The 25195-nt window shown below is 32.8% G+C and overlaps 3 protein-coding genes across 3 annotated transcripts; 2 read left to right on the top strand and 1 right to left on the bottom strand.

Annotated features, from left to right (window-relative positions):
- The first annotated feature begins 667 nt into the window (after positions 1-667).
- On the top strand, positions 668-4067 carry LOC129881875 (uncharacterized). Its single transcript, XM_055955987.1, has 4 exons — positions 668-1029; positions 1116-1344; positions 2218-2370; positions 3369-4067. Exons 1-4 carry the CDS (start codon positions 823-825, stop codon positions 4040-4042), a joined length of 1263 nt encoding a protein of 420 aa, XP_055811962.1. The 5' UTR covers positions 668-822; the 3' UTR covers positions 4043-4067.
- A 10252-nt stretch (positions 4068-14319) lies between these two features.
- Positions 14320-15147, top strand: LOC129883722 (putative disease resistance protein At3g14460). Its single transcript, XM_055958332.1, has one exon. The coding sequence runs from the start codon at positions 14320-14322 to the stop codon at positions 15145-15147; it is 828 nt and encodes a 275-aa protein (XP_055814307.1).
- Positions 15148-21425: 6278 nt separating this feature from the next.
- Positions 21426-23929, bottom strand: LOC129881874 (plasmodesmata-located protein 2-like). The gene is made up of 3 exons (XM_055955986.1): positions 22638-23929; positions 21989-22102; positions 21426-21747 (listed from the first exon to the last, which is right to left on the bottom strand). The coding sequence occupies exons 1-3, from the start codon at positions 23506-23508 to the stop codon at positions 21740-21742; spliced, it is 993 nt and encodes a 330-aa protein (XP_055811961.1). The 5' UTR covers positions 23509-23929; the 3' UTR covers positions 21426-21739.
- Between the last annotated feature and the right edge of the window lie 1266 nt (positions 23930-25195).

The following is a 25195-nucleotide window of genomic DNA, read 5'->3' as shown; positions in this document are numbered from 1 at the left end:
TGATTCTTAAATGGAATATATAATAACAAGTTCAGTGTATTACTTCTGAGGATATCCTAAAGAGAAAAATGTAAAATACATCAAGTAAAATAGTCAAAAATACTCATCTACTATACAAAATATCTTAAATTTATATATTTTCTATACAATACTCCTTCCATTCTTTTTTACTTATCAATTTTTGACTTAACACACCGATTAAGAAATCAATTATTGATATGGTGAGTTTACCATTTTACCCTTATTAATCACTAAAGCCATAATCCAAATTCCAAAACATTTTGATACCAAAGATATTAACTCTCTCAATAAATTGAGGGTATAATAGGTAAAAAAAGATTGTACTTTCTTGATTTGTCAAATTTGACAAGTAAAAAGAAAAATCAAATTAAGAAATTTTTGACAAGTAAAAGGAAACAGAGGGAGTAATAACAACATGTCAAGTGAAATTTTATAAGTGGGGACGGTGGAAAATAAAATATACGCAAACTTTACCAACGACAGATTGTTTCCTAAAGACACCCGACTCGAGTGTAATATAGCAACGATGCGAGATATCATCAAATGCAACTCATTGTAAAAAATATAACAACGATACAAAATATCAAAAATAAAAACTGCAATGATATGAGTGATATCAGATACCAAAAATCAAAGACTAAATAGGCTAATATGACAATCAACACGATGCTCTATACTATCAAGCAGCAAAATACATGAATTAGGCTAGTAGTTAAATTACATTTGAACATTTTTCGGGTATATAATAAAAAAGACCCGAAACTTCCGTATTGAGGGTTTTAGAGAGGGTTTTTGGTGAAAATGTTGAAGTTAACAAAACGGAATTTGCCATGGCAGCAGCTGAGACGATTATCAACGGCGATTCGTCAAAGTGTAGAAGATGAAGGCGACTGGTTTTATTCATCGGAATGGTGGGGCACAAACTCCGGTGGCGACACAGTTTTCCGATCAATTTCCGATAAGGGAAACGGCGTCGTTTCTGTTGTAGCTTACCCTTCTTCCAGACCAGTTCAGTCTTTCTTTCTGTCCCTTCTTCCGATTGAGCTGTTGTTATTGGATGTGATATTTCCACTAAAAATGTTTTTTTTTTACAGGAAAATTGTTATTGGGGAAGAGCAGAGAATTGGCTTCAGAAGAGGTATAAAAAGATATATCCAGGGCATGAACATGAAGGGAATTTCAAGATTCTTGGTTATCAATGGCGGAATCTTCACTTTAATGATGATACTCGTCAAAGCACAGTTAAAATAATGGCTGCTTATAGGGATTCACATCCTGGCTCTATATACTTGATGCAGCAGGCAGAGTGTCTCGCTGTTCCATGTATGTATCACATTATTATTGTCTGTTTTGCAGCTCTTATGCAATTGTATAATCATGTAAATAGAATATATGATTCTCAATGAGTATAGTTCATTACTTGTACATTTAGTTTTCCCAAAGTATAATGGCTTTAAATTTTGGTCCATCATTTGTACATCAGCTAGTCAAGGTTCACACGGAGAACATTTTCGCGGGTGCATATGCTCTTCTCTGTTTAGTGTAGTAAACTTTTAGTGTCTATATAGAAAAGACAGACAAGACATGCTCTAACAATAAAACTGGGAATCAATTTTCAGTTTCCTCATGTTCCTCAAGCTCCACAATATCGTTGTCAGCTAAAAGACTTTAGGTTTCAACACTTGGAAGCTTTTTTTGTCTTTCACTTGCATTTTGGTTTTCAGTAGAAGAACATGTTACAAATACAATGATATCATTCATGTGCAAAAAGCATATTAAATTTGATTATGCCACATATGAGGAAAAGGAATACTTCTATACAATATTAAGGGTTCTTGTCATGCATATCGTGCACCAAACCTCAAATATGTACATCATGACAAAATTGTTTTTTTAGCCTCAGGTTTTCTGTAAGAATTGATGCACGTAATAAATTTCCTAAGCATTTTCTCTTACAAATGTTATTTTGATAAGAAAAAAGATTTGGTGATTTCATATAGAAATTATGGATGTTGAAGGTCTAGTATAGTTTGTTTTACAAGATCCTTTCTGGCATGCCCTTAGAGTAAATAGTGCATATACAATATTTAGTTATTTGAAGTTAAGGCGTCGTACACATATACTTATCCAGTTCTCCCCAATGATGATCGTAATTTCACATTTTTAATGTTGCATCTTTTTATATTTCGTCTCCAGATGTGAAGAGCATGGTCTCTGCTGGGTTGGCTACCATCGCATCTTGTAAATACGATCTTGAAAGTGCAGTTTGTGGGAGAAAACCAATGAAAATTTTATGCATTGGGCATGGCGGAGGAAGCATACCGTTGTTTTTGGCTAGTAAAATCCAAGGTTCGAACTGAGTGCTGTTTTTCCTGCCTTTGCTTCTCTTTTAAGTCTCTGAATTTGAGCATTCTTTTGGTGGCATTGTGTCATTTGACAAAGTATGAATGGGAATTTATTATCCAATCCTTCTTATCACTGGATCTGATATTAAAGACACATACTTACTTTCTCCCGTTGCTGTAAAATCTCATCTTGAACGTAAGTTTTGGGGAAGATAATCTGACATGGGATGATGTGGGAAACTCAAGATTATGTATTTCTTCTACTATAGTTGATATCCTCTGAACTGACTCAAATACAATATTGACTGAATTCTTTCAAGTTTCTGAAGGAATTTTCATTTTCTCATAGAATATGTACAGGATGTGAGGTCTGCTGGAAGAATAAATGATAAAAATGAGTGCCTTTTATCTCGAATAGACTTGGTTGTGGTCTGGTATCATAGAGAAAATTTGTTCCTGTTTGCCTGGATCACAAGGACAGGGGGCTTAAATGATGAAGGATTATCTGTGTATCATACTGCAAATTCTTCCCTGTAGTTCTTGTTTGGTTCACATAGATGGGTAAATTTGGATACACTTTTGTTCATAATAGTAGAATTTGGAGCACTGCTACTCCAAACATTACAAAGTTCTGAAGCGCTCTCTTGGCTTTTTGGATATGGTTGTAAAATGAGCACCTTGGATAGCTTGTATTCTTGCATTGCATACCTCCCAGTCAGTATTTCCTTTTTATCTGCTTGAATATATTTACGAATTTCGCCAAAAGATAATAGTCATAGTACTTCTGTCCAACATTTTCTTGGAGAAAATATATGAATATCAGATTACCTAGAATAGAAACTACTTTGTTCTCTGCTTTTAAATTCCTTTCAATGGCATTGCAACTTTACTTTCTAGTTTGACTGACTTGGCACTTGTTCCTAAACTAACTGTTGCTTGTTTTAATTTGATGTACTAATTTGCCAAATGTCTTCTTTGGAATTAACCCCTGCGATGTATCAGGTGCTGAAGTGCACATAGCTGAAATCGATCCTGTGGTAATCTCAGCATCAGTCCAAGCAATGGGGTTCCCATCTTACACAGTTATGACCTCATCTGGTAGCCGTGCACACTCAACTCCTGATCCTATCCAAGAATTCCAATGGAAAGGCATTCATGAGAGGATTCAATTACACGAAGCAGATGCCGAGAAGTTTCTCCTCGAGAACAAAAATCTTTATGATCTTGTTTTCATCGACGCATATGACGGGGAAGATATCTTTCCTCACGCCTTGTGGGATACACACTCTCCATTCCTCAATGCTCTCGCGGATCAACTTCACCCCGAGCATGGAACGGTTGTCGTAAACCTTCACTCAGATGTAGACTTCAGGGATGCTGATTTCAGTCCACCTGGTTCTCACCTTTTGCCAATGGGGAAGTATATTTCGAAAGTGTGCAGATCATATAAAGAAGTTTTGTTAGGGAGTAAGAGTTCCTATAATGGTCTGGCTTATGTAGTTTCTGTGCCTTGGGTATGTAATACCTCTCTTGTTGTGAGCAGAGGTTTAGAGAAATCTAATAGGGATATGGTTATGAGGACTATCATGTCTAGATCCCTAGTTGTTGAGAATATTCTTGACTTACCATTTTCTTGTATGCAATATCTGAAACGAGGTTTTACTCTGGTGAATTAATATGAATTGAAGTGTTTTGCCTTCACTTCAAAGACGTTATACTAGTTGAGGTGCACACAAGTTGATTAAAACATCGCAGTTATTAAAAAATGGCTAAAATGGAAGGAGCTTGTGACATGAACTCGTGCCTTACCTTGTACGTCCACCCAACCGATAGCATGTTCCATAACCAAGAGTGAGTTATTCAAAATTTTGTTTATGAAACAAAGATTTGTGAGTACAATTCTATTTATCTCTTAATTATTTTCTCTTAAATTGTCTTTGTAATTCAAGGGTTATTAATAGCGTACTTCTTGAACGGAGGATAAATATTCAAGAGTTAATGATATATTAGACATAGCAAATCATTCATGGATATAGAAGTCAGAGAGATTTATGGTAAAGGCGGTTGCAAATCAAACGATGGGACTATTCAAAATTAGTACTTTATTGATAACATAAACCTTGATTACATTTGATTCATCTAGATTCTTTTCTAGTTTACTTTTACAATAAACAAGTAGCATAATAGTACATGACTTTCTAACTAGGTGCAATCTCTCGTTGAGCATTCATGTATGCAGCTCCCCATTAGCTTCTTATCTAGTAAAAAAAAATGTTAAAAAAGTAAGTCATAAACTTGAGTTATTGGTAGTTGGGACAAACATAGATAGAGCCCTGAGGCGATAAAATTAGCATATCAAAATATAATTTACTCAATCATTTTAAATTTGAACGGATCATCAATTAGTATATTTTTTAACTCAACTTGTTTTGATATGTGCAATTCTATCCATTTGAAAATTGAGTTGATATAATTAGATCTTAACACTATGAAATTTGTGTATATGTAGACATCAAAATTTTGGAGGACTCCACAAGACGAGTCCTATTTCAATTAGGATTTCTTGGAGGCTACTTTATCCTAAACTCTAATTCATGCCTATATAAAGGATATTAAATTCCCTTAAAGAGAAATCTCGAATATTATGTAAATTCATGGAATATATATTAATAAAGAGATAGAATCCTAATCTCCTAGTTCGAAAAACACGCCACTAACGATATGCCATTTATCTCTTCTATCACAAATTAAATATGCAAATCTGAAGCCACAAAATCACAAAGGTAGAAGAATGAGTACTTCAAGCGTCGTATTTGAGCTTCATCAAGTCTACACTCCGACAAGCAATGAAATAGGGGACATTTGTAGACATCGAAATTTCGTAGGACTCCACAAGACGAGTCTTATTTCAGTTAAGGTTTTTTGGAGGCTACTCTATCCTAAACCCTAATTTATGCCTATATAAAGGATATTATATTCTCTTAAAGATGCATCTCGAATATTCCGCAAATTCATAAAATATATATTCATAAAGAGATCAAATCCTAATCTACTAATTCGAGAAATCCGCCACTAACGACCCTCGAACCATAGAGAAATCTTATGAGAGAAGAATCAAGGGAGGAACATAATTGTATCTATATTGTTTTATCAACAAAATATTCTTATTTCTTCTGATTTTATGTATTTTCCATTTATTTAAAATTTATTGCGAACAAATTTAATTTGTTTGCAACAAATTTTAAAGTGATGAATAATAAATTACAATCACAAAATAAATAATAAGAATAATTTTATTCATCAAGATTATAAGTACAAATCTGTTTATCCCTTGATTCTTCTTTTTATATTTTCTCTATGATTTGAGGGTCGTTAATGGCGTATTTCTTGAACTAGGATGATTTGGATTTGATTTCCATCGTAATTCGAGGGTTGTTAGTGGCGTATTTCTCGAATTAACAGGGATAATTTGAACTTGATCTCCATGAGAGGATTTGTGGATCTTCTTGAAGTATATAATTATCAAGAAGAGTTTGACATATTTTGATCTCTTTACGACTATTTCATGAATTTGTGAAATTTTTGAGATGCCTTTTCAAGAAAATATGATATCCTTTATATAGGCATGAGTTAGGATTTAAGGTAGAGTAGCCTCCAAGAAATCTTAACTGAAATAGGATTCGAAAATTTTGTAGAATCCTACAAAATTTCGATGTCTACAGTGTAATCCCTACTTTATATTATATATACATAAAAATAAGTTTAATCTTGTATATACGTTGTGATTTTTTATCAAAGAAGGTTAGAGCCCGTTTGAATTGGCTTTAAGTTGGTCAACACCAACTTAAAGCCCCTTTTTAGCTTTTGGACGTGTTTGTCTAATGCTGACTTTAAGCCATAAAGTTCTTAAAGTCAGTAAAAAATGAAAAGTTAGGATTCCTAACTTTTTTTTCCAAAATGCTTAAAGTCATTTTCTTTGACCATAAAAATTACTTTTATATCCCTTATATTTTAACTAAATTCCCAAACTACCTTTTTTTATTCTTTTAATCCTAAAATTCACATCATAAGCACTTTTATCCAAACACTCAACTACTTATTTATAAAAATAACTTTCAGCACTTCAAAGTTCTAAAAACACTTCATATATAAAAGTTACTTTTTTTAAGCCCATCCAAACGGGCTCTAAGACTCCTTTCTCCTACCTCATCGCGCCCTGCTTATTTTCCTTATTTTGATTTCATAGTAACAATTATTTAAAATTATTTATCTCATCTATACAAAATGATAACAATTTGACCATTAATTTATGTGCTAGCTAGGTTTGACTAGATTTTGTGATATGTACTCTTTAGAGTTGTATGATCATTAATAGTTTTTTTTTCTAGTTCAAATTATTTGTCCACTTAACTTTCAGCACATTCTTTTAAAAAAAAAAATATACTAACCCCTAAAAAATAGATATTTTGACAAAACTATTCTTAATTAAAATTTACATATTATTGACTTAGACATATTGAAATCTGATTACTTATCACTTAATATTTTTATAGTATGAATAGTGACGGTCAAACTTGGATTGAGCAATGCATATCAAACTTTGAACCTATTTAATGATATTTTCCCTTTTGAAACATTAGATAAAAAAAATATATTGTCACTTTTAATATTTTTTTGGTTAGATGACTGATATCTGTTTTGAGATTATCACTAATTTTAATTTACGTTATAACTGTTAGATGTGGATAGTGTTACTTTGGTCACGCATACAATTTGATGGGAAGTAATTTGGGAATCCTGTGTTTTAGAGGCTGATCTACAACAAATTCTAAGGGATGGTTTGATTTGACATTGGGATATTCATAGTTATAATTTTGGAATTAAAATCATGATTTTATAGCTTGGATATTATATTTCATCTTTTACTTGATATAAGTTATTTAGATTATAATTCTAATATTACTACGGATTTTAGCTAATACATCCAATCAAATATAAAATAAATTTAATTTAATTTTTTTAAAATCATGATTTTATAAGTTGGATATTATATTTCAGCTTTTACTTGAGATTAAGTTATTTAGATTATAATCCTAATATTACTATCGATTTTAGCTAATACATCCAATCAAATATAAAATAAATTTAATTTAATTTTTTTTAATTGGGATAAACCACCTAAGTTCTTGAACCAATCAACCCCTAAGAATTTAATTACATTCATTACTTTGGAATAAATTTTGTATGCACATAAAAATTCTGAGACTAAAGTAAGCTCTTGAATCAAAACAACCCCTAACGCTGATTTTCAAATAAATTGAAATAAAAAAATCTTTAAAAAAATAAATAATTTTCATGGACAAACAAGTCCTCAATTTCTCTTTATTAGGAGATAACAAAGGATGTTGCAAATCAAAAGATGGAGATTTCAAACTTAATATTGTACTTCATTAACAACATAAATCTTGATTACATTTGATTCATCAAGAATCTTTTCTAGTTTGGTTTTACTAAATAATAGTACATGCCTTTCTAACTAGGTACAAACTTTTCTTGAACATTCATTCCAACAGCTGCCTGTTTGCTCATCATCTGATAAGAAATTATTAAATCGTTATAAATTCGACTTATTGGAACAAAAAGATATAAATAGAGATAATAAAACTAGTTGACGCCCCTAAATTTGAATTATTAAATTAAAAAACAAGATATAAAAAGAATATACCTTCATTAAACTTGTACCATCCTTGTTACAATCCACCACGCATTTTGCTAGGCAACCATGATTGGTTGGATCTACACATGCACGTTGACAAAAAATCATACAAGATGCTAATGAGTAACTAGTAGTAGCATTACTATTTGCTACAAAAAACATAATAAGGAAAAGTTTCACTGTTAAAACTTTTGGGAAATTCATAATTTTTTGTTATAATTTTTAGACTTTGAATATGTATGATAGATGTTAAAAGTAATGCATCCTATTTATAACCAAGGATTTTAGTTGAAGACAAGTTCCAAATAGAATTCAATTTGATAATAAATATTAGACCATAAAAGTAAATGTAGTACATTCTGCAAATTCAATTTGTTTAAAATATTTTGACTATTTATCAGTAACTCTAAGAAAAAGTAATTACTTAATTAAGTGTAGATAGGATTGTCATTTCTCTTCATAGAGTGAAAAAGCTATATTTATGGACTTTCAAGATTATAAGATTAACTTTAGATTTGCCATCAAATAGAGTGAAAAAGCTATATTTATGGACTTTCAAGATTATAAGATTAACTTTAGATTTGCCATCAAACTAAGTGAGAAAATTACATTTAATTTTGATTAGGCTATTCTCATCTTCTATGCAATTTCAGTATCCATCGATTTACTACGAAAAATAGTGCTGCTTTTAAAATGAAAAAACTCTCAAGGCTTGAAGAAAATATGTTCATATAATTAAGGATAGTTAATTTTAAAAATATAATAATAAAAAGGACACCAACAACATACTCAGAATAATTTCACAAAGTGGGATCTGGTTAGAATAGAAAGTACATATTTAACACTCTTTACTATTTTAACTTAGATCAATCCCAAAAAGCCTTGAGAAAGTGAGGAAAGTGGACTGCCCAGTGAACCACAAGTAGACCTACGACCTGTAAAAGGTCCTATGAGTCGTAGGTGAGGCTCGAAGAAACCCCAACACTTGGTGAAAAATTTGAGTTCTGAGAGTCATATTATGAGTGCCTTCTACGGCTCGTAGAAGATTTTACGGACTGTAGAAAGGATCCGTAAAAAGAACCTTGAGCCAGTCTTCAGACCCAACTTCCACGAGCTAGATCTACGACTCGTCAAATACCCTATGGCCCATAGGGACATCTCGTAAACCCCGTGTCACATTCCAGTAGCTACTGGAATGTGCACTAAGTCCCACGAGAGGGTTTTGCGAGTTGTAAAAGGGTCTGTAGACCTCAAGTCCCCATCCCTAAGTGAGATCCTACGATCCCCTTGCACGACTAGTTAAAGGGTCTACAACCCGTAGGTAGGGCTCATAGACCCAACACCCCAAATTCCAGTAGGTCCAACTTTGGACCATCAGTTTCTACGATTGGTCTTCTACGGTTCGTAGAAGACTATACGGTCAGTAGAATGACCCATAGCGGCTCAGTTTAGTTTTAAGTGGAGGGTAAAATTGTCTTTTTCCATCACTTTCAAACTAAAATTTCGAATTTTTGAGACTAATTTAGGTCCTTATCAGTTCCCAACGATATTTTTATCTCATTAACACTTATAATATTTTGAGAGCAATGATTAGAGAGGAGAAAAGGCTGAGGTTCAAGCAATTTTACCAAGTTCTTCGAGTTTCGCTCAGATCATTGATCTTTCAGGTATGTAAAGCTAATCACAACATTGGACTGAGTTCGTCCTCGTGTCCTACATCTTCGTCAGTCAGTATGAGTTTGAGTTTGAGAATTAATTCGATTATATTGAGTTTTCGAGTTAATTATTCTATTTCTCATTGAATCCCATGTATATTCATTCCTATTATGATTATCTCCATATAATTCGAGTTCTTTAGTTTAGTGTTCATGCTTACATTTCCATGAACTCTAATGAGTAATTATAATTGCTTCTTATCATGCATTGTTTTGAGTTAAGGAGGATATATATTTTCAACTATTGATTGAGAAACGAGTTTGAGTTCATTATGCTACGTGAGTTCATGAAGTTATATATTATTGATCTTATGCATGTTTTACTGAATCTAAATGAGTATGAGAATTGAGCATAAACAACATTTTTGAGAAAGAGTTGATGAGATATGGATAGTCTTAAAAGCATTTTTATTAAAAGAGTAAGCATAAAGAGTTGAGAAGAGTTTGTGTTTTTAGAGTAAAGTCCGAAGAGACTAAATGAGTTTAAAGTATGAGTATTTTTACTCACTTGAGTGTTATGCCCTATTTTCACCGAGGTAAGATAAAACACAACTTATAGACTCTAAAAGGGTTAATTATTGTATAGAGTCGCCACCTAATTTATTAAGGAAAATAAAGAAATCTTTTGATGCATGACATGTATGACTCACGTTTCAATCTACGAAAAACCAGTTTAGATTCTAAGTAAGGGTTTACATTATTCCAAAGGGGAAGTGTTAGGCATCCTTCAGAAACCACAAAATGTGGTACTCGACTAGACTTAATTTATCAAAGAGGGAGGAAATAAAATTATTATTTGCAAGTATTAGCACACGCCCCCCCCCCCCCCACCCACATATATATATAAAAGAAATATGTACTAAAATTGGATATAAAAATGTATGTATAAAAGAGTATGTATCAAGTAAATAGTGTGTATTATTGTCAACTAGGTGTATGAAAACATGAGAAAAGACTATATAAATGTATATAAAAAATAGTTTTTATGCAATATTAAAAGAATTGCACTTTATTAATTGAAACAAAGAAACTCTTTTACCATATGAAAAGAAAAACATCTTTTATAATGTATGAAAGAAAAAAAAATACTTCTTTAATAGAAGAAAAAAAAATCTCAGATAACATTTAAACTTACACCACAATGAGAGAATAAATTATGAAAAAAACTATTTTAAAGGAAAAAAAATGATTAAATATTGTCTAAAAATATGAATTAACTGATTAAATTTCTTTATATAAGTATTAACGGCCTAAGTTTTGCCTAAGTGTATAGGCCGAGGAGGACGCGTGAAGGGGTGTATGTATGCAGGTATAGATGTGTATGTTGTTGAAGCTGTGGGAATTAAGGATGATGAATTGAAATAAAAATAGTAATTGAAATTGTGTTTTGTTGGAGAAAGAAATTGATATTGTTGTGTATTGTAGGGAATGGGTTAGTAGGCTAGTTGTTTGAAAATAATAATGCGTAGGTATTGAAAAAATTGGTAGGCTAGTTGTTTGAAATAATAATATGTAGGTATTGAAAAATTGATAGTATATAGGTGTTGAAAAATAATAATGTAGCCAGTTGAATAATAATATTTGTCTAACATCAATAATATACACAATAAAGAATAAAATTATTCGAACAAAGTTCGAATAGCTTTCTCGGGAAGTAACTCTGTGTTGGGTACATGTAAAGATACTTAGTAAAAGTGTTAGCAATAGATAAATATGGACTAAAATAATAATAATAATAATAATAATAATAATAATAATAATAATAATAATAATAATAATAGAAAAACAACAGTAATTAGAATGTCAATATATTTTTCATATATTACTTTTGTTTAACATTATTCAAAAAGAGCAACTCAAAATATAATCAGTTCAACATTAACAAAAAAAAATGAACTAAACATTCTAACCATGAGAAAAATAAAACAACTACATCAACAAAACAAAAAGTACTTAACTAATGGAGAAAACAAAACCTAACATCAATAAAAATGTAGAAAATAAAATAAATAAATAAATAAGTTAGCCCAAATAGAGGAATGAATCAAATTGTTAACTAATCATTAAACCAATATTATTCTCAAATAAAATAAAGTAATGGAAAATAGTGAAAATGATGGCCAAAGTAAACAAAAATAATGGATTCCACTCAACATTTATAAACAATGTAATGTAAAATGTTAACATAAAATAAAATTTTCGTCTTTTAAAATGGGGAGGCCTCGAAAATCGACGGAGAAATTTTTTCATTGGCTATTTTCAATTTGTACTATATGATATATAAACTTGAAGTAAGATTTCATATTAATACTTAAGGCCATCAAAATATATAGTAAATCCGGCCAACCACGTACCTAATGTTGTACCTAAATTTTGAAAATTCAAATGGCAAAACTGGCCTTTATGTCCTCATAAAAGTTGTAGATATATGTCTTAAGCTTGTCAACAAATAAGAATCACCCCAAAATACATTTTGTACAAAAATATATGATCAAAAAACTAAAAGTTGTACATGTGGGAATTTTAAATCAATAATCTGTACAAAACTTGTCCTATCTTGCATCCTATTTTTCAACTCAATAACAGCATATCTAGACTCCAACATGACATAAGAGTTGTAGGTACGAGTTTTATCTTTCCAAAACATATTTATTTACTAATAATAGAGCTCTATACAACGAGATATGCTAAAATTACTAACAGTTGCACAGTTTTAAAATCGAATTTGATTTACACGATAGTTCTAAATGATTCATCCAAATCAATAAATAATTTCTTTTTTCAAGACATGTGATTGCTGCAACCAGAATCGATGACCCATTCATTTCCTTTATTTTCTTCAATTTCTGAGTTAGAAAATAATAAAGTCTCTTGTTTATTTCGATAATTTTCAGCTACCTTTGCATATGCTTCTCTATTTTCAGATTTATTAAACCAACAATCTCTTTGATAATGCCCAAATTTTTCACAATTATGACACTGAACTGTTGATTTATCACGTCTCTGAAAATTTTGATTACTTTGTTATTCCTTTCTAAAATTATTATTCTTTCTTTGTTGATAAGAGAAATTACCTCTAGCACGACTTCGAAAGTTACCTCTATTTTCTTGTCCTCTACCCCTGAAATTCTGATCTCTTTGATTTGTCTTAGTCAAGTTTGATATCTCTTCATTTCGGTTAGGTTGAGTCACCTTTGCTTGCAACACTTCATCAATTGTTTCTGTCTTCTGCTGATTAAGGGACATCTCGTATGTCACCAATTCACCTTCTAAATCATCAAGTGTCAAAGTGCTAAGATCTTTGGTGGCCTCTAGGACTGTCTTCTTGGTGTGAAATTTTGTACTCAAGGATTGCAATACTTTTTCAACAACTTTAACTTAGTCTAATGCTTCTTCATTAGTTCTCATATCGTTGACACTATTAGTAACTCTTGTCAAAAAAAAATTGACGAACTTTGTTGATTTCATGTGGGTTAACTCGTATTGTCTTCTAAGCTCTTGCAATTTGACTTTTCTTGCGTCTGCAGAACCTCGATGTGAATTCACCAAAATTGTTCAAGCCTCTTTTGTTGTCTTAGTATGTAAATATTTATTATATACATGCAATTCGACCTTGCTATCAAGGTAAAAACATGCCCTATAATCCAATTGTCTATTTTTCTCCAATTGTTTAGCTGCTTCACCAGTTAATGTTATGCCTTCTAGAGCTTCCACAAATCCATTATCAATAATGGACCATAGTCCAATCGTATTGAAAAAATTATTCATCTGTTGATGTCAATTCTCAAAATTATTTTTGCCATCAAACACAAAAACGGGACAATTGGGTAAATATTGAATATTCATATTCTTTTGCATATTACTTATCTTCAAATTGGTATCAGAGCTTCTACGATCTTGATAGAGAATCAAAAAATTTCCACTGTCGGCGGGCGGCTATAACGCATATATGCTGTCCGTCTAGCCAATGATCATGATGAAATGCATCGGACGAATGATAAATGCATGAAAACATCATGCTAGGAGGAAGGACTTACAAAAACATTACAGAATTAAAGAAGCACAAACAAACATGGTATAAGAGAAAAAAAAACTTTTCTCTAATTAAAAGTGGAGAAAGTAAAAACAAAAAAAAGAGTTCCCTCTATGCAATAAAGTAAGTAGGAAGCCTACTACGCCTCAAAAGAACGGAGGATGAGTGGATGTATTTCAAGATTCAAGATTTGTCAAGTATCACTCGAGGAGGCAACAATGTAATGGCCATTTTGAGATTGAGCTATAATCACCTACCTCAGCATTTAAAGATATGCTTCGCATATTGTGCCCTCTTTCCAAAGGATTTCGAAATTTAGAGATTTGATTTGATTGATTTGTGGATTGCTCAAGGATTTATTCAATCAACTACTAGCAACAGAGATAATGTGGAGGAAGTTGCAAATTCATATTTCAAGAAACTGAAGAACATGTATCGTTTCCGCTCTTTCAAGAAACTGAAGAACATGAATCCCTACTTTTTTACAAAATGCACAATCTTATTCATGATCTCACGAAAGAAGTTGCAGATAGAGAGTTCTTAAGTATCAGTACAACTGAAGATACAGAAGTTGTACCAGAACAAACTCTCCATGCTTCTTGTTTATTCCAGATCGATGGTTCATCGGTATTTCCCAGTGACTTCTATAGGAAGCATATCAAGTTGCGGACATTTATTTACCTAAATGGTTCCCCATACAGTGTCATGAACAATTCAACCTTGGAGAGAATGATTTCAAGTTTTGAACGTTTGCGCGTTCCACATCTATGTCAGCTGCAGATAGAACTTCTGCCTCAATCTTTAGGTGGACTGAAGCATCTAAGATATCTTGCTATTTGTTCTGAGAGCATTGTTACTTTACCAAATTCCATCACAAAATTGCATAATTTACAAATTTTAAAGTTGGTTAATTGCAATAAACTCAAAAAGTTGCCAAGAGATATTTGGAGATTGGTGAGCCTTCGACGTTTGGTATGTAGATTCTGCCACTCATTAACCCATCTTCCATCAGGACTTTGGCAGTTGGCAGGTCTCATGCATTTGGATTTTTATTATTGCTTATCCCTGGAAGATATGCCACCTGGAATTGACCAATTGACGTCTCTACGGACATTGACAAGTTTTATCATAGGCAAAGAAAGTTGCATATCTGGTCTGGCAAGTGACAAGTTGAATGAACTAAAAGGCCATGTTGATCTCAGAAGTAGATTAACCATTAAATTCATGGGACGAGCCCATGCAATTGGAGAAAGAACACCGACAGATGTAGTGAATGTGGAAACCATGAGGATGATGATACTGGAGCTGATCCGATAATGTTGGAGGTGTTAGTAAACTGTATTGTTAATATTTAAACAGTAACAAGAACTACTGAAAGTAATAAAAACACAGAATCTGAAAAATTAATGTAAGAATAAAATCGAGACCACTGAATGCACAGTATGTCCTTAAGGAAATTATTTCCCTCAACGTATCTGAGGTTTTTGGAATTTTTCCTTCCAGGATAGAACGATTTACTCACCAAAATAGAGGTACTACAAATTCTGGTGACTGCGAACCACTCGAAGGTTGTATATCACACGAGTTTTAGGAAGTGCAGAAAGAAGAAGAGGATGATGTTATTTCAGAAATTTTGTATGGAATATTCTGAGGATTAACAGATATATATAGACTGTTTACACCTTTTAAGAAAAGGCACCTGTTGGGAAAAGGTTTGCAACTTTTCGGACAAGGTTGCAACCTTTCAAAAAATCCGTAGGAAAAATGGAGGGAAAATCTGAATCCGAAGCCGAAGCCGTAGCGGAAGCCAAGCCGAGCGAGCGACGACGATGATGGCGCGAGGGGAGACCCTCTTCTTGACCATTTAGCAACATGAATGAGTGCTTCTACTTTTAAGTAGGAGACTTTTTCTTTCCACCACCTATGTGGACCAAAGCTTATTTAATAAAGCAAGAGAGAACATATCATTTTTTCCTCCACTTCTTTTCCCCTCAATTTCTCATTCAAACTATCAATTAAACCCAACAATCCCCCACATGAATGAGGAATGTCTACAAGATAAAGGAATGCACGGATAAGTGTGTGATATACAAGCGAAGATTAATTGCATCTAGATAAGTAGGTTTTCCTTTGAACTTTCCATAGTGAACTTATATAGGATATACTCGATCAATCGGTAGATGCGATATCTTTGAACCGTCGAACTTTGTTGTATAACTAGACAACATAAGTCACACAATTAATCATCAACCATCTATGGTTCTCACGGTTGTGTTTGTTTCAGCCATGAACACCGCCTAGTTTCGTGAATGCATAGAGAATGTGCTTTTACCGTCATTCCCCTTGAAGCGGCTTATACTTCACATTCACATAGGTGATTTCTAAATGTGTAGTCCTATAGACACATTATCTAGTCATTTTCTACCAGACTTAGATAATCATTAAAAAACCTTTAATGCTTTATTAACTCATTAAAAAGCCTTAACGTTTTATCCTTTGTTTCTGAACATTGTCATCATCACGAGAATGGATTGAGTTATTTGATAATGTTGAACCGCCAATCATAACTTTGTTTGATCTCTTTGAACCTAGTTCTTGGGATCTCCAGTCTACTAGGTAGAGTTACCGCCATAATGACTTATCCTAGGCCTTAACCCCATTTTCCTCGATGATCTTTCAACAGCCTCTCTAGATAGGCCTTTTGTTAGTGGATCCGATACGTTATCTCTTGACTTTACGTAGACAATAGTGATAACACAACTAGAGAGTAGTTTTCTAACAGGTCAAATGTGACGCGATTTTTCATTATACATAACGCTTCCTGCCCTCCCTATTGCCGCTTGGCTATCACAATGTATACATATGGGTGCCAAAGATTTGGGCCAAAATGGAATATCTTCCAAAAAATTTCGAAGCCATTCAGCTTCTTCACCAGCCTTGTCTAAAGCTATAAATTCATACTCCATTGTAGAGCGGGCAATGCATGTCTGTTTTGATGATTTCCAAGACACTGCTCCTCCACCAACGGTGAAAATATATCCACTTGTGGATTTAACTTCAGATGATCCGGTGATCCAGTTTGCGTCACTATATCCCTCAATTACTGCGGGATATTTATTATAATGCAAAGCATAATTTTTGGTGTGTTTCAAATACCACAAGACTCGTTTCATTGCCATCCAATGAGTTTGATTGGAATTATTCGTGAATCGACTCAACTTGCTAATAGCATATGTTATATCTGGTCGTGTACAATTCATAATATACATCAAACTTCCCAAAACTCGTGCATAGTCCAATTGTGAGTCACTTTTACCTTCATTCTTTTGAAGTGCAAAACTTACATCAATTGAAGTTTTTGCAACATTAAAATTTAAATACTTGAACTTATCAAGTATGTTTTCAATATAATGTGACTGTGATAATGCTAGACCTTGTGGAGTTTTATGGATCCTAATTCCTAAGATCAAGTCAGCAACCCCTAAGTCTTTCATGTCAAATTTGCTAACAAGCATACGCTTCGTAGCATTTACATCGGCAATGTCTTTACTCATTATCAACATGTCATCAACATATAAACAAACAATGACTTCATGATTTGGAGTATTTTTAATGTAAACACATTTGTCACACTCATTAATCTTAAATCCATTTGCCAACATTATTTGGTCAAATTTTGCATGCCATTGTTTAGGTGCTTGTTTAAGTCCATAGAGTGACTTAACAAGTTTGCACACTTTTCTTTCTTTACCTGAAACTACGAACCCCTAAGGTTGTTCCATGTAAATTTCTTCCTCCAATTCTCCATTTAAAAAAACCGTCTTAACATCCATTTGATGGATTTCAAGACCATATACAACTGCAAGTGCCACTAACACCCGAATAGATGTTATCCTTGTTACCGGCGAGTATATGTCAAAGTAATCAAGACCTTCTTTTTGTCTATAACCTTTGACCACAAGTCTTGCCTTATATTTATCAATAGTGTCATCAGCTTTCATTTTCCTTTTTAAAATCCATTTTGATCCTAAAGGTTTATTTCCAGGGGGAAGATCAACCAATTCCCATGTGTGGATATTCAAAATTGATTGAATCTCACTATTGATTGCCTCTTTCCAAAATGCTGAATCAGAAGAAGACATTGCAACTTTAAATGTTTGAAGCTCATTTTCAAGCAAGAATGTCACAAAATCTGGTCCAAAGGAAGTAGATATCCTTTGACGTTTGCTACGGCTTAGATCCTCTTCGGTTGGTTTACTTTTCTTTGGTTCTTCTCGCGATCGTTTTGATCTTTCACTTGAGGACTCACATTTAGTTTTATACGGACAAATATTTTCAAAGAATTCAGCATTATCTGATTCAATTACCGTAATAACATGAATTTCAAGATTGTCCGATTTGTGAACCAAAAATCGACAAGCTTTGCTGTTTGTAGCATAGCCAATAAAAATACAATCCACGGTCTTTGGTCTATTTTTTATTCTTTTGGGCAAAGAAACTTGGACCTTTGTTAAACACCCCCACACTTTGAAATATTTCAAATTGGGTTTTCTTCCTTTCCATAGTTTATATGGAATAGATTGTGTTTTGTTGTGGGGCACTCTGTTGAGTATTCGATTAGTTGTAAGGATAGCTTCCCCCCCCCCCCCACAAGTTCTGCGGTAAACCAGAACTTATTAATAAAACATTCATCATTTCTTTTAACGTACCTAAGGTTTTTGAAATTTTTCCTCCTAGGATAGAACGATTTACTCACCAAAATAGAGGTACTGCAAATTCTGGTGACTGCAAACCACTCGCAGGCTGTATATCACACGAGTTTTAGGAAGTGCAGAAAGAAGAAAAAGAAGATGTTATTTCAGAAATTTCGTATGGAACATTCTGAGGATTAACAGATATATATAGATTGTTTACACCTTTTAAGAAAAGACACCTGTTGAGAAAATGTTTGCAACTTTTCGGACAAAATTGCAACCTTTCAAAAAATCCGTTGGAAAAACGGAGGGAAAATCCAAAGCCGTAGCGGAAGCCGAGCCGAGCGAGTGACGACGACGACGGCGCGAGGGGAGACTCTCTTCTTGACCCTTTAGCAACATGAAGGAGTGTTTCTACTTTTAAGTGGGAGACTTTTTCTTTCCACCACCTTTGTGGGACCAAAACTTATTTAATAAAGCAAGAGAAAACAGATCATTTTTTCATCCACTTCTATTCCCCTCAATTTCTCATTCAAACTATCAATTAAACCCAACAGGAGGACTGCAGCCACACCAAAACATTGAAAGCTTGCGAATAGTAAATTACAGTGGGTCAAGGTTTCCAAGTTGGTTGATGATTGAGAATCTTGGTTTTTTGCTACCCAAGCTTGTTTATCTATGTATAGGAGATTGCCATAAAGGCCAAAAGCTTCCACCGCTGGAAATTGCCTTCTCTCCAAAGTCTTGTACTACAGAATCTCGACTTTGTGGAGAACATCAATGGACTTAAAGGTGATGATGATAAATTCATGCTACCATCAAATACTCCTACAGATGAAATCTACTTCTCTTCCCTAAAACGACTTGAATTGTGGATAATAAATGAGAAGATATTGAAGCAAATTCTTTGCCCACCTCATCATCTTTCTCCTCTTTGCAATTTAAATGATTTGACTTTAGTTTCTGTTGATGGCCTAGTAACTATGCCAGAGGACGTGTTCAAGAGTCTGGTGTCGCTCCAATCCTTGTCTATTCGAAGCTGCAGAACTTTGGTCTCTCTATCCACATGTCTAACTCATCTCACTTCCCTTCAGTTCTTATGTATAGACAATTGCCCTCAGCTCAACTTGTCCAACGATGAGGCAATGCAATTTCAAGCCCCGGGGAACTTGTCAACTTTCAGAGTTCTCAGGCTCGACAAGCTAATGACACTTCCAGTTTGGCTCCAACATTTCTCACATACTTTGAAATCAATAGACATTTTGGACTGTCATAACTTCACAACAATTCCAGAATGGATAGGCGAGCTCATTTCCCTTAATCGGTTGAAGATTGATGGTTCCCCTATGTTAACATCCTTGCCAGAAGGCATGCGATCTCTCACAGCATTGCAATTGCTTACTCTTGAAAGAGGTTCATCAATCCTGAAGCAAAGGTGCCAGGAGGAAGTAGTAGAGGACTGGCCTAAGATTGCTCACATCCCAAGAGTTTACATACATAAAGAATGATTACCTTTGAGGTAATTATCCTGTTACAGCCTGTTCGGATTGTTGTTTCACATAATGTATTGTTTTATACCGTATTATGTTGTGTTGTTGAATCAATGTTTGGATGGATAGATGAGTTGGGGTGCTGAAACCCATTTTCTGGAGAGCTTAAAAAGAAAGAAGTTTGCGTTTCAACTATGTTCTTGGGAGATTCTAGTCAATTAAAAAGTTGACAATCTAGAAGAACTGCTCTGAGGCTTCCACAAGCAAATTTTCTAGCTTGTGGCTGAGCACAAGTCTTTTAGATAAATTCCCTTGAATTACTGGGAGACTTTCAGAACTATTGTATGGTGCTTAACGTGAGTATTAATTTACAAATATACATAGTACTATTATTATATACACATAATGTGAGTGGGAGGTACATGAAGGAGTCATAAACAAGAAAAGGATAGCTCAGTTATGGGAAAAAGAAGATTCTTATATTGAAAAAGAGTGACATCAAGGGTGTGTTCCTGTCAGGCTCAGAATTTTTTTATTTTTTTTACATTGTAAGCAAATAAGTAGTAATAAAATTCATTTCATGGAAACAAAAAAAGTACTTTGTAGTTGTGTTTTTTTTACTATTAATCTTTAAGAAGCTCTATGTTAAGCTTGTCTCCAAGCATTTGAATCTTTTTCTATCACCAGAACAAATGGACACTTCCAAGAATTTGAAGGAAAAAAAAACATGTTATATTTATTATTGAAAAAGTCATTCACTTTTAATCAAACTAAATAAGACAAAACATTGAAAATTTACACATCCAAGAATGTGAAAAAAAAATCAAGAGAGGTTTCATTCACGTGAATATTTTAAAGAAATTTGCAAGAATTCATGTGATTCGCTCATTTTTGGGTGAATCCCTGAAATTATTTGTTATTTAATTTACATTTGAAGAAGACGAATGTTAACTATGTAAGAGATAATTCACCCATTTTTGGGCAAAGTGTTTGCTTTGATACATGTTTTTAGACGGGGTCTGTTTTGATATGCTATGTTTAAAAAGTGTCCATTTTGATGCAAGACTCATTGAATTCCCATCATATACATAATAAAAAATTAAGTGTAAAAGCAAGGTAAACATTTACTAGCATCTGAGTATTTATAATTAACTAAACAATTAACCTTAAAAAATCAATAAATCAGAGTGAATTTTTATTTTACTTAATCATAATCAAATGACAATGTTGTTCTTGGATATTGACCCAAGTAACTTTTAGTTTTTTTTATATATATATTATACAAGTGGAAATGCATATACAGTCAGAGAGAGTGAGAACTTTCTAAAAAGTATAAAACTTTAGAAGAAGGAAAAATGGGAGAAACCATTATTCAAAGACAAAGAGAAAAGAGACAACATGCACATGGCAATAGGAGAAAAAGGCCAAAACCATTATAATGCTCTTTCCAATCTTCATTCATAGTTGACAAAAAAACATGTATTGTTACATCATTTCTCCAAAAATTTATGTTCCCAAATAGTTTTTTTGTTTTCCTCTTTTTAACTAATAATTCCAAGAATTACAGCTCACAAACTCCCTCACTTTTTTTCAGGAATTTCCAAGAAAATAAAATTTCTTTCTCATTTTTTCTTTTTATCTTCTAGGAAGAAAATCTAAACAAGGAAAGAATCCACCTCACAAAAAGCTTTTGCCAGCCTTTATGATAATACACAGCTGACCCCTTCAATAATCTGCAAATATTTAATCATAACATAAGCAAGTGGCAATTTTTTAAACCATAGAATTCTTTTAGGGTTAATAGCATTTTTAGTCTCTCCGTTATTGATAAATTCTAATTCTAGTCCTTGTAATATACTTTCTAAACGAAGTCGTAAGTGAAGGTTAGACAAGTTGAGTCATATATCACGATGATCAAAATCATAATTTATCAATAATCGAGGGATCAAAAATATTATTATCCCAAAAATTTACCATCATGTTTCTTCATTTGATTCCTTGCAAAGAGCATGCAAATGACTAGAAAACCAACTCCTGCTGCTCCTCCTAGTATTATAGCCACTGTCTTACCTGTGTTTTGGCCTGTCCCTACACATTCATTCAACACACACAACTCTCATTACTATATGAAATGATAGCACACAATTCTAAGCTTGACAAACATCTTGTTAACAGTGATATTATTAAAAAAAAACACAATTTATTATGCTCCTTGTTTGTTTATTCCAAGATCCTTTTTTTCAATTAAAATATACAACTAATTTAATGAGGTAGACAGCTCAAAATTCCAAGAAAGAAAAAATCTTGATTATAGTGTGAACACTTGCAAATTAAACCAGAAACTATTCTCACAATCTAACAGATTGAGCTCCCATTTGGACATTGATTTCGAAGTTGAAACTTGAAAAGTTGAGTTCTTGAAGTTGTGATTTTTGAAACTTAAAGTTGTGTTTGAACGTGCATTTTACCTCTACGAGTGGAACTTGAAAATTTTTTAAAGACGGATTTTTAAAATCTGATCCAAAATATATGGTCAACAGATATTTAAAGATGAATTTTCAAAATCTATGACTAAAAGCTAGCTAAGCAAATTCATGAAATCAATCAATTCAAGGAAATGTACCTGCTGAAGGAGATGGAGACCAGTATGAAGATGATGATGATTTTGTGGGAGCCCCATTGGGATAATAATTAAAACTGACAAAGCACTTATGAAGAAAAATTTGGCCAGAAATTGAGCTACCACATTCAACCTGAGCTTTTTGGACAGCACTTTTCACACATTCACCACAATCAGCAGAGCCCACATCCCCTTCACATTGTCCCAAAACAAAAACAGACTCATAATTTGCTGTGTAAAATCCATTACTAGCACTAGACATGCCATTTTCCAATGAGGAAAAAGCAGTATCCCTCTTTTCCTCAAATCCACTCCCTGGTGCATTTTTCCCACTACAAGTCTTGTACAACATTTCCATTCCTGAGATTTGTGGGAAACCAGAGACCTCATAGAGCATATAACAGCCTAAAAGCTGAATTCTTGCAGCAACAGGGGTGCCACAGAGCTTGTCAATTAGTATTGGCAAACCATTTACACAGTTATAGCAATCAACATTAGAAAGGTCACCTCTACACTGAAAAAGACCAGTTACTGTAGTCTGACCAGTACCAGTTGTAGTTTTGTAAAACTTGGATTTTGAGGATTGTGAAACAAGAGAGCCAAAAAGGGTTGAAAGGGCTTGTGAGTAAACACCAGATGGATCTGATAATGCCTGTTTTGCACAACCCTTGTACACTAAATTAGTGTTTCCAGATGCAGATTCAGCTGGTGATACATTCTTGAAAATGGCTAGAATGACCAAGAAAACAGAGAAAATGCAACAAAATGGTTTCTTGGACAACCCCATTTTTGGGAGATTCTTGAAAATGGCAAGAATGGCCAAGAAAACAGAGAAAATGCAATAAAATGGTTTCTTGGGCAACCCCATTACCATTTTTTGGAGATTCTTGAAAAATTATATCATAGTTTTATTGTCTTCTTTTTTTTTTTTTTTTTTGCTGTTTTGAAGATTTTGAGAGAAAAAGATTGAAGCTTGAAGTTTTTTTTTAAAAAAAAAAAATTGCTTAAGAAATCAGTAAGGCATTTTGAAGGGTTGAGATTCTACTAGTACTATTTCTTCTTGAAATTTGTTTCTTTTTTTCTGAAAAAAGGGGTCTTGGTTTTTGTAGTGGTGTTTGGGATTCACTTTCTTTTTAGATGGCCTATTATTTGTCTATCTTTGGATGTGCAGAACTGAGAAAAATTGGGTATCTGTATCTTTATCAATATATATATATGTATACAAGGACAATTTGATACTGTATTATAACCCCTAACTCTATTTTTTACTAACAATGGACAAATGGGGGTGGGGTGTATTTAGAGAATGGAAACAAAAAAATGGTTATAAAAACCAACAAAAAAAACAACAACTCATAAAGTGTTAAGAAATATTCCCAAGGTAACAGAGGGGGGTAAACATGGATTAACTGTGGAAGTTTGACCAAAGTACAATAATATTTTGAAAAAAACACTGTAAAATTTCAAGATTTTGAAATTTGAAATTTTTAATAAGTTTCATGGTATATTTGTTTTGTATTGGTTGTCTGAAGTTGAACATTCTTTAATGGAGTTTGAATAAATATAGTGAATTAATGGGCACGAGACAGCAGAATTTCTTTATTAATGGCTTTATATAGTTATGGCAACCAATCTTTATCATGTGATAACTGCATATATATATATTACTTGAAGTTGGTAAGATTTGAAAGATTAGCTTCTAACAGTAACTAGAAATAGTATCCTCAAAGATTCTTTGTTTGTTTCTTTTTTCTATTCCAAATTTGTGCAAGTAAAGCTTATTAAATATAATTAAGGAAATAAAATATATGTCAGTTCTATTATTTAAACTCTTGTGAACTTGTTATACACTTCAATATGGTATTAGAGCATGTAAAGGTCTTAATTCACTTAAATAATCATTGGTCTTTGAACATATCTGAATGTAACGACTAACGATCCATTCAGTCAATTTGAATATTAGGCTATTTATGAATGACACTTCTAGTAGGTCTTCCTGTTCTGTCATCTGGCTTATGTTCTAGCATTCAAATGAATGAATGAATAACATAGGAGATATATTCAATATGTTGTTGGAGATTTTTCTATTTTTAATTTTGAACCCAAAATTTATTATTAAAAATAAAGAGATTTCATTCTTTTCATCGTATTTCGTGTTGGTGTTGTTTATTCTTATTTAAGTTGAACATTGATGATTTTAATCACAATAATTTTTCTATACCATACGCTCCAAGTGACTCTCTTTAGGTTCTTTTTAATATAATTCTCAAATATTATATTTTGTCTTTTTGAAGAATGTTTTGTTAGAAAATTGAAGTAGAAGACAAGAATATTACTCAAACTATGATTACTAATAAGGTTTAGAAGATGTTTTGTCATTTTTATGTACTCTGCTATTGTCACTATCGTGGTCCTGACACTTCAAAACACAAAAATAAAATAATTTTTTTATAAAAAAAAACAAACACGCCAACCATCAAATTAACTATGTTAATGAGTTAAAATTTTATATAAAAGCGGAATATAAATTCGATGGTGTGACTCTTCAGTTTTTTTAAAAA

This window comes from Solanum dulcamara, chromosome 3, assembly GCF_947179165.1.
Source record: "Solanum dulcamara chromosome 3, daSolDulc1.2, whole genome shotgun sequence".
NCBI lineage: Eukaryota > Viridiplantae > Streptophyta > Magnoliopsida > Solanales > Solanaceae > Solanum > Solanum dulcamara.
The sequence above is the reverse complement of the archived record's forward strand: the minus strand, read 5'-3'. Positions and strand labels throughout refer to the sequence as shown.

Coding starts and splice junctions, on each gene's coding strand:
- LOC129881875 (XM_055955987.1), top strand. CDS start 823: ATGTTGAAGTTAACAAAACGGAATTTGCCATGGCAGCAGCTGAGACGA. Junction 1,030..1,115: donor CTTACCCTTCTTCCAGACCA/GTTCAGTCTTTC, acceptor TTTTTTTTACAG/GAAAATTGTTATTGGGGAAG. Junction 1,345..2,217: donor AGAGTGTCTCGCTGTTCCAT/GTATGTATCACA, acceptor TTTCGTCTCCAG/ATGTGAAGAGCATGGTCTCT.
- LOC129881874 (XM_055955986.1), bottom strand. CDS start 23,508: ATGGTAATGGGGTTGCCCAAGAAACCATTTTATTGCATTTTCTCTGTT. Junction 22,103..22,637: donor GTCTCCATCTCCTTCAGCAG/GTACATTTCCTT, acceptor ATGAATGTGTAG/GGACAGGCCAAAACACAGGT.
- LOC129883722 (XM_055958332.1), top strand. CDS start 14,320: ATGCACAATCTTATTCATGATCTCACGAAAGAAGTTGCAGATAGAGAG.